The sequence below is a fragment of the Ylistrum balloti genome, unplaced genomic scaffold, assembly GCF_031769215.1.
Source record: "Ylistrum balloti isolate Yb309-2 unplaced genomic scaffold, AGI_CSIRO_Ybal_v1 Utg370874, whole genome shotgun sequence".
Lineage (NCBI taxonomy): Eukaryota > Metazoa > Mollusca > Bivalvia > Pectinida > Pectinidae > Ylistrum > Ylistrum balloti.
In genome coordinates, this window is record NW_026782499.1 from 122,752 (window position 1) to 133,698 (window position 10,947).

Below are 10,947 nucleotides of genomic sequence, written 5' to 3' on the forward strand. Positions count from 1 at the left end.
TGTATACACAAGCATGTTTTATTTCTGGTTACAGGAGATGATAAGACATTCCCTGTAATAGACATCTACGCTGACATTCCTGCTGATCCTACGGAGGAAGACGAAGGGGATTATATCGTCGACTCACGTGACCCCGAATTCACGTGTTTTAAACTCGCCAAAACAGAAAACAAAAACACGTAAGTGGTGAAGTGTACTTGGATGACAAAAATATTGAATCTCAATAGACATTTTATTAAAATTTAAGTGTACTAAACATTTTGAATATTTGAGTAGACTTTGAAATGTTCACACATACATTATTTGTATATAAGACGATGCCCTTATAGTTGTACCAGCTTTGAGTCTGATAACAATACGTATAGATATATATATGTAATAAGAAAAGGTTGCATATCTTGACTTTCTCTCTGTAAATCCGCCCCGCGAATATCGTTGAACGTCGGGTACTTTTGTACGTGCAAGTCGATAAAAACAGATGCTTATTGTGGCCATAACTTAAGATATTGATATACATAAATATATCTGTATATATACTGGATTCCATATTTGGATACACTTAATTGCCGTAATCCGTTACGATGACGTCATCGAATCATTGTCTCTGAATACACCTGGTACAGCACACAGGTATTTACTATGGCCAGCCAGTAAACATCTTAGGCTAAACTATATTTTAATAACAGTATCAGTATTAGCGCTCTTCTTCTGTTATTCTTTTGAAACCAACGTTGTCAACAACTGTACAGCAAAACCGTTTTCTATTGCATTCTTGGAATATAAATATGTTTTTGAATCGATATCTGTGAACAGGCGCCGAGGATGAGATACAAATAGTCGAGCGTTCGCTTAGATTTCCGAGTGGTCCGAATGTGATTGCTGTCTGGCATCACATGTCAAAATGATAATCGAAGAAACCATGATCCACAGAATTGGTAATGTGGATTGACCGACCAGTCTGAACCTTGGTTGTTTATTACTTGTACACGGAATATAGGTACCCTTAAACCAAGATGCACATCTCACAGTCGTTTGTAAGAAACGGGAATGAACATTAACATCTTGTTGTGGTCAGAACGGATAACACAACTGTCTCCCTTTACCGAATGTTACCATTTTTGCTTCAACGAGTAACAGGCAATTTGAGATACATTTGCTTCCAATAAATATATCCGGTGTTCGTACATGTACGAAATCGATATTAATTTGGAGAAAAACTCCAGATTCAAGAAATACACAAATTAAGAACCTAACTTTACATAGTAAACTCTACACTCTGTAGACGCTATACAACGCTGTCCTCAAATCTTTGTTTTGTTTTGCTGTATACACGTCTCGATCTGCAAAAGATGTTCCTTTAGTAATTAAGAACACTATTTTTATAAAATGTAACCATAAACTTCTTTAGATGATATGATCGAAAGGAATCGAACCCATGCCTACCGACACACCGCGGGTCAAAGCTGTCAAATGCTCTAGAACTCGACGTCATTGAGCTCGAATGTTAGCTGCATGTTTGGCGAAAGCTTGGGTCACGTGTGAGTGAAATATTTGTACAAATGAATTACTTTTTGTGATTACCAAGTCTCACACTGTGTTGGATGGATTCCTGTCGCGTGCGGTATAATATACGAAATGTGATAATGTGCGCGTTTTTGGGTAACTTTATCAGGGACGTGACCAGACACAAGTCGTCTTCAAACGCTTAAACAGATTATGTATCAAGACGAAGCGTTTAATTTCTGCGAGATGTTTCCGTACTAGGTCACCCCTGAAGAATACGGTAGTAATCCGCTTTCAACTTGCTTGGCATCGATTCCATCCGGAGACAATGCACGGGAACGATATTGATTTTATGTTTAACACGATACTTCCGGCGTTAATGTTTACATCGTCACAATCTGCTGAAGACTGTCGTCTTGTCTCTGAAATGTTTTACGAGCAAAATGGCTATACTTACAAATGAAGCGGCAGCACGTGCCGAAGTCGACACGGTGTATTTCAACCATCGATCGCGAGAGATGTTGAAAGATAATACATATTTTGTATTGATTGTACATTATTACATTCCAGCGCTTCGGCGCTCTGTAACTGTAAGTGTTAAAAATGACGAGGAAAATATGTTTGATTTTATTCTATTTCCTGCTATATAGTACAGTGTAGTGATACAATTTACTACTGTAACGTGCTGGATCAGTTGATAGAATGTCGCTTCCGTTGGTAAAGGTACAAATTATAGCAGTTTAATGCAATACATTAAGTTAGAGACATTTATCGCAAAAATCAAGCGCGTTTACTGTAGCAGTGACCAGTGTTACATTACTGTAGCAACAACTGACGATATAATATACAATTTCGAGTCATAGGCGGAAATCCAAGAAGAAATATTAAAGTTATTTTACATGTAGCTGAAAAATTATGCTAATTTCTTCTTTTCTTTCATGGTTTCTTTCTGTAATAAATAATCTGCTATCCTCCTCCATGACCGTCTTTAACTACAAATGTACTTATACTTCCGTCTAGGTTATCTGTTGCGCTATTTCCCAACGAGTTCGATCAGTAATGTTTAATAAATAAACTTCATGAGTTCCGCCAGTAAGAAATCTTATGCAATTCTCCAAAACTTCCACCACAGTGTTTTCAGCCGTCAAGCAGTTCTGTGATAGCGTTGAATTTATAATAGAATCAGTAATAACAGAAAATACGTATAGAAAAAAAAAACAATATACACGCGAGGCCGAACTTAGCCAGTTTATATGAATTTGTATAAACACACAGCTGTTACCATGGTGATGGTAGAAGGGATGTGAAGTCATTGGCCGAGGGATCGCTATTTGAGCGAACGATACGTTTGGTAAATTAACGTTGAATTATTGGATGTTAAAATTACAACAGTACGACCGAATTAATTTATCTCGGAGGAAAAAAGACAGAGTACACGTGACCCAATTAGATATAACGAGTTTAACTCTAATTAGATACGGATAACTAACGACACGAAGCAATGGCGAAATGACAAAAATTAAAGAAGCGTTCGAAATATATTGGATGTAGTAGAAATCAATATCCTAATGGCCATATGTACTTGTGGTTCTGTTGGTGATCCCGCACGAGACTATCCTTTTAGTATTGGTGATCCCGCCCGAGGCTATCCCTTTTACTATTGGTGATCCCGCACTTTGCTAACCCTGTTACTATTGGTGATCCCGCACGAGGCTAACCCTTTTACTATTGGTGATCCCGCACGAGGCTAACCCTTTTAATATTGGTGATCCCGCACGAGGCTAACCCTTTTACTATTGGTGATCCCGCACGTTGCTAACCCTGTTACTATTGGTGATCCTGCACGAGGCTAACCCTTTTACTATTGGTGATCCCGCACGTTGCTAACCCTGTTACTATTGATGATCCCGCACGAGGCTATCCTTTTAGTATTGGTGATCCCGCACGTTGCTAACCCTGTTACTATTGGTGATCCAGCACGAGGCTAACCCTAGTTCTGTTGCTGATCCTGCACGAGACTAATCCTAGTTCTGTTGGTGAACCTGCACGAGGCTAATCCTAGTTCTGTTGGTGATCCCGCACGAGGCTAACCCTAGTTCTGTTGCTGATCCCGCACGAGGCTAACCCTAGTTCTGTTGGTGATCCTGCACGAGGCTAACCCTAGTTCTGTTGGTGATCCTGCACGAGGCTAACCCTAGTTCTGTTAGTGATCCTGCACGAGGCTAACCCTAGTTCTGTTGGTGATCCTGCACGAGGCTAATCCTAGTTCTGTTGGTGATCCCGCACGAGGCTAACCCTAGTTCTGTTGGTGATCCCGCACGAGGCTAACCCTAGTTCTGTTGGTGATCCTGCACGAGGCTAATCCTAGTTCTGTTGGTGATCCCGCACGAGGCTAACCCTAGTTCTGTTGCTGATCCTGCACGAGGCTAACCCTAGTTCTGTTGGTGGTCCCGCATGAGGCTAACCCTTTTTCTATTGGTGATACCGCACGAGGGCAATCTGGTACTACTGGTGATACCACACGAGGGTAACCATAGTTCCACTGGCGATCCCCTCCGAGGGTATCTGTGGGGATCTTGTCCAAAAGTAACCCTGTTTATGCTGGTCCGAGTGTACTGTCATTTGACCGTACGTTATATAAATAGATAGTATAACGTATTGTAGGAAGCACCCCATGACTCAACATTTACATTGGAAGGGATATATATTTAACAGCTGCAGGGAATTATCAGGTACTGATAGATTTGCGAATGTCACATCATGTCCGTTACAAGATGTAGTCCGTGCGGAGCTCGCATTGTCAGTAATGAATAATCAGGAGCCAGCGTGAAATGGCGGATCGATGTTTAGTTTGTGGATCACTTAGAAGTCGGTCGATACCGGATTCGCTGTCCGTTTATAGGGTGAATGCCCGATAGATACGAGGTATGGATACAGGGGTTCTACCATAAAAACGCTCTCATTTAAAGCAGTTGAACGACATTCTTTTTTTGATATATGTACGTTATTACCTCAGTGTGGTACTTGACTTCAACGACAACACAAAATGGTAATACATGCAGACAGCGCGTGGTACCATGTACCTTATAAAGGTAATACGTGGTAAAAGAGACGGTATGTGATAACAAATGTACATGGTAAAACAGAGATAGTTCGTGGTAACAGAGATAGTACGTGGTAACACAGAGATAGTACGTGGTAACACAGAGATAGTACGTGGTAACAGAGATAGTACGTGGTAACACAGAGATAGTACGTGGTAACACAGAGATAGTACGTGGTAACACATAGATAGTACGTGGTAACACAGAGATAGTACGTGGTAACACATAGATAGTACGTGGTAACACAGAGATAGTACGTGGTAACAGAGATAGTACGTGGTAACAGAGATAGTACGTGGTAACAGAGAGATAGTACGTGGTAACAGAGATAGTACGTGGTAACAGAGATAACAGAGAGATAAGATAGTACGTGGTAAACAGAGATAGTACGTGGTAACACAGAGATACGTGGTACGTGGTAACACAGAGATAGAGAGATAGTACGTGGTAACACAGAGATAGTACGTGGTAACAGAGATAGTACGTGGTAACACAGAGAGATAGTACGTGGTAAACAGAGATAGTACGTGGTAACACAGATAGATGGAAACACATAGTACGTGGTAACAGAGATAGTACGTGGTAACACAGAGATAGTACGTGGTAACAGAGATAGTACGTGGTAACACAGAGATAGTACGTGGTAACAGAGATAGTACGTGGTAACACAGAGATAGTACGTGGTAACAGAGATAGTACGTGGTAACAGAGATAGTACGTGGTAACACAGAGATAGTACGTGGTAACACAGAGATAGTACGTGGTAACAGAGAGATACGTGGTAAGTACGTGGTAACACAGAGATAGTACGTGGTAACACAGAGATAGTACGTGGTAACAGAGATAGTACGTGGTAACACAGAGATAGTACGTGGTAACACAGAGATAGTACGTGGTAACAGAGATAGTACGTGGTAACACAGAGATAGTACGTGGTAACACAGAGATAGAACGTGGTAACAGAGATAGTACGTGGTAACACATAGATAGTACGTGGTAACACAGAGATAGTACGTGGTAACACAGAGATAGTACGTGGTAACAGAGATAGTACGTGGTAACAGAGATAGTACGTGGTAACAGAGATAGTACGTGGTAACACAGAGATAGTACGTGGTAACACAGAGATAGTACGTGGTAACAGAGATAGTACGTGGTAACACAGAGATAGTACGTGGTAACACAGAGATAGTACGTGGTAACACAGAGATAGTACGTGGTAACAGAGATAGTACGTGGTAACAGAGATAGTACGTGGTAACAGAGATAGTACGTGGTAACACAGAGATAGTACGTGGTAACACAGAGATAGTACGTGGTAACAGAGATAGTACATGGTAACAGAGATAGTACGTGGTAACACATAGATAGTACGTGGTAACAGACATTCTTTGTTTGATATATGTACGTTATTACCTCAGTGTGGTACTTGACTTCAACGACAACACAAAATGGTAATACATGCAGACAGCGCGTGGTACCATGTACCTTATAAAGGTAATACGTGGTAAAAGAGACGGTATGTGATAACAAATGTACATGGTAAAACAGAGATAGTTCGTGGTAACACAGATAGTACGTGGTAACAGAGATAGTACGTGGTAACAGAGATAGTACGTGGTAACACATAAACGCATCATGTGGTAAAAATAGTAATATCAAGGACAGGGTTACCCGTTATATCCAGGACAGGGTTACCCGTAATATCAAGGACAGGGTAACACATGATATCAAGAATAGGGTTACCCGTAATATCAAGGATAGGGTTACCAGTAATATCAAGGATAGGGTTACCAGTAATATCAAGGACAGGGTAACACATAATATCATGGACAGGGTTACCCGTTATATCAAGAAAATATTGTATAGTAATGACAGCCCTGTAGAGCTGAGATAACCCTTTAAGATTTTGATAACCCTTCAGAGATTTTGTAACTCTATATTGTGATGATAACTAAGTACAGTTACGATAACCCTACAGAGTTACGATAACCCTACAGAGTAACGATAAATCTACAAAGTTACGATAACCCTACAGAGTAACGATAAATCTACAGAGTTACGATAAACCTACAGAGTAACGATAGCCCTACGGAGTTACGATAACCCTACATCGTAACGATAAAACCTTCAGAGTTACGATAAACCTACAGAATAACGATAGCCCTACAGAGTAACGATACACCTACAGAGTTACGATAACCCTACAGAGTAACGATACACCTACAGAGTTACGATAACCCTACAGAGTAACGATACACCTACAGAGTTACGATAACCCTACAGAGTAACGATACACCTACAGAGTTACGATAACCCTACAGAGTAACGATACACCTACAGAGTTACGATAACACTACAGAGTAACGATAAACCTACAGAGTTACGATAAACCTACAGAGTTACTATAACCCAACAGAGTTACGATAAACCTATAGGGTAACGATAGACCTACAGAGTTACGATAACCCTACAGAGTTACGATAACCCTACAGAGTTACGATAACCCTACAGAGTAACGATAACCCTTTTGACTGATGTTAACCCTTTTGATATTGATAAACTACATAGTGCCTGCGATCATGTTTGTTATGATTTTATCATTTAGATAAAAATAAATTCTTTGACATAGTTCTGTATTAATTTGCTTCTTTTGCAGGACTGGGAATCACGTGTTGTTGAATGACGTCACAGATTTTCTGCAGTTAAGGTTGGACGATGTTCTGACTGATAATAGTCTGAAACCTATGGTTTCAAACGTTTCTAAAACGAAGCTAGCGTCGACATCTTACGGCCAAATCCATCCGGAGCGCGTATCGCGTTTACCTGGGACCTCTGGAAAAGCCATCCTCTCGCGAGATTTAAAGGAAGTGTTTGATATCTGTTCAAATAAAAAAGCAGCTGTAAAAAGTGCCCTAGCCCAGTCAAACTTCCCCCATAAATTCAAACATTACAAGTTACAAAAAGGATTCGACTCTCGAATCGATGTTCCTTCTACAAGTGGGCATGCGCGAGAGACAACTCGATTTCAACAAGTCGGTATAACAAAGTGCAATTTTGAAGAAGTCAGTTCCAGAAATGCTATTGTAACGTCACGTGGGTGTAACATTAACATTCCAGCCCCTGCCACAACCTCTGATTGTGTCAACGTTTCCGAAAGTGTTTACGATTTTGATGACGTCAATGACGGTTTTTCTGACGTCGTCGATAATTTTACTATGAGGATTGGGGCAGTGCCCGAAGACTTCCGAGTATTCAACGGTCATCCGAATGTCACGGATAGTGGTAAACAGAATTTCGATTCCAGTCGATAGCCCCCTTGAACCGCCTCTTTGATTAGGCGAAAAAAAAACGATTGGACAAGACCAATCTGTCGGACATTTATGCCAGAGATCCGATTCAGAAACATATCATGTGGAAGATTAAAATCGTCTCCTTCAACACAAAACTTTGGGGGGAAATCCGTACGTGAGAAGGGATGTCCAGACCTGATACTAAAAACTGCGTTTAAGATCATGCGTTAAACTTAGTTCAAATAGCATGTTCTCCATACTGCATGAATGTTATCGTTATCACGATGAATATACATCGAGCAGATAAGTCAAAGAGCGATGTTTTTAAATGATAATATAACAAATATTTCTATTGGACGATGTTACGAATGTTTTTATTGGCTGGTATAGCGCACATAAGATAATTGTTATTGTTAACAACGCTGTTATTGGATAATGTTACGAAGGCGTCTATTGGGTGATGTAACAATATGCATGATAATGTGTGTGTGTCGTTTTAAGATTTCGGATTTGCACTAATGACGAAATTAAGTTCAATGAGAGATTGAGTGCTTCGACAACTTTGCATGTGTGCATTTTCCCATCCCATTGATATAGTTAAAGTAGTATCATGTTGTTTCCTTTTTTGTTTTTTTTTTAAATAACGGATATCTAAAAAAACTTTTACCATTGAATGGGTTATAACATGTATGGTGAAACTTAATTGGATGATCAGATATGGTCAGTTATAAACAGATACTGTACTTACGTTTTAGTTTTACAAGAACGGATATTGTGTATGTGAGTTGAGCGTGTTAAAAAGTTTTTACAAGAATGATCTCAGATATATTAAGTGCTTGTGTCGGACTGCCCGCAGAAGGGAAGGTCTGCTTTGTAAAGATTATGTTACGACATGGTGGATCTCTTATTATGTATATACATGTATAATATAGTGTTTGCTCGCTATTATTTTCTGATTTTGTCCCATCTTATGGAAATATACCCAGATTGATTATCAACAATCTTCATACCGGAATCATCAAAATGAATCCTTCTCCCGGGAAATGATTTCATCTGAATGAAAATATCTTTATAATATTTGTGGAATATCGATGGAGATTTTTTAAAAAGATTTAGTTGAAATTGAAGTCAGGACCTTCTTATATTTTATTTATCATTAGAAAACAACGACACCTTTATCAGTGCCTACTGGATCGCGCCATTATAATTTCAAGCAGTAGTGAATTAGATAGCAATGTTTCAGGTGCAATGAAGGACCGGAAATACCAGAACAGAGGAGTTCCCTTATATACCTCCAGTAGTCTCCCTTAAAGCATTAGATGAATCAGTTCTGAAAGTCTGGAAGAAATGCGTTTAGTCAGGAGGCTAATCTATTAACTTTAGTCAGGAGGCTAATCTATTAGTTTTAGTCCATAAAGACATGATAGATAAAGTCACTACATTATGAACCAAGTCCGCGGTGTCTATATTACTACAATCATTTAAACATTTCAAGGATCGAACGTTCCGAAACGATAATGCCAACAAAAATTGTATATTTATCAGATCCGAAATACACAGACGCATTTCCATATGTAAAATATGTTCAATTCTTATGTAATATTACAGAAACGACTACAGTGGTAGATCTGTGTTACGACAGAATACACGGACGGGGCAGTGGATTTATTGGTAGGGTAACTTGTGTCAATTTTAAAATGTGACCGTTGTGATATTATTGTATATTAAATATACTTCGTACCTTAGAGTAACAGTATATTGTTGTTGAAAATCGTGAATTCAAAATTGTTAAATACTAGTTATGTTCCTTGTTTTATTGTATCCGCTCGGGGGCGCTAGTAGTGACGCTAGATTATATTGAGAACGAGGCATTTTGTTTTAGTATGATTTCGACAAAAGTCGTTTAGTATTACATACCCATGTGTGATACGTTTATTTTATAAATAGTTAATCGTTAAAAGTTGAAGAAAGATAAATGTTTGTTTTCTTTTCTGATTGTCAATTCTGTACCAGAGTTATTGTTCCTTACAGTCAGTATGGTACCGCAATGCACTCTGGGAGAGATGGGTGATTACCTACAGTAAACAGCACCTGTGATGTTTGATATCAATATGTTTTATGATTAAGCTGTGTCAGTGCTATGTAATTGTTTATGATATATGTACATACATTACTTATCCGGGATGTGAAACAATCAATAATTAACTCAGTGAAAAAAATAATATATAAAGCAGTCTTTACATTTTTGTTACTTTATTTTACTTAGATAAGTTTGTTACCGAAAACATCAGATCATGTCTATCGACATTGAATGACGAAGTGATGACGTCAGAAATCTCAAGTTTTAATAGAAAAAAAAATAATGGTGCATAAAATTCAAACGAAATTATTTGTATGACTTAAAGAAGTATAGCATTCTGTTGTGTTTAACAAATATGGATTCACTTCTGAAGGTGCTCAAAACATTACGTTGTTGCAGAAGGTTAATTGACGTCATCGAAATGTTTCTAGGTTGTTTCACGATGGCGCTAGACTTTCGCGAGACAAAGACGTCACAAAGAATTTTTATATAATGGTTGGTACATATGTAGCATAGTTAAACAGATGTGATAGGGAAATGTGATGTGTGCTTGTTCCGTTGGGTATGTATTGTATATTGTTTACAAAATGGTTAATTATAGTATGTTCAGGACGTAATTTTAAATAAATAACGTTATAAAATAATCTCTTTGTTAATCTTCATTTATTCATAAATCATTTATGGACACCACTGAGAAAATGGAATGTTTTGTACGATCAGACATTTCAGAATTATACTCGACGACATCGCTAGCAACCATGTTTGTCCCCTCCAATCAGTGCGGGTCCTGGTGGCTTCTTCCAGAACAAAAGTAAAAACAGATTATGTAATATTTACGGAGAGTTCTCGGGTACCGGGATTTTGGAGGTTGAATTCATATTGCCAAATAAAGCTTGTTAGTGATGATTTTATTTGTTTACGGAAATATTGGTTCTATTGCATAATATTTACATGCACCGAAGTTCGG

At 38.7% G+C, this 10,947-nt stretch overlaps 1 protein-coding gene across 2 annotated transcripts in view; it reads left to right on the plus strand.

Moving 5' to 3' along the window:
• Positions 1-10,624, plus strand: part of LOC132559195 (uncharacterized) — a 67,873-nt gene extending 57,249 nt beyond the window's left edge. For both annotated transcript variants that reach the window (XM_060223811.1, XM_060223812.1), the window contains exons 12-13: positions 35-179; positions 7,267-10,624. In XM_060223811.1, the coding sequence (XP_060079794.1) occupies positions 35-179; positions 7,267-7,921 (800 nt within the window). In that variant the 3' untranslated portion in view covers positions 7,922-10,624. The remainder of the gene's footprint in view (positions 1-34; positions 180-7,266) is intronic.
• The last annotated feature ends 323 nt before the right edge of the window (positions 10,625-10,947 follow it).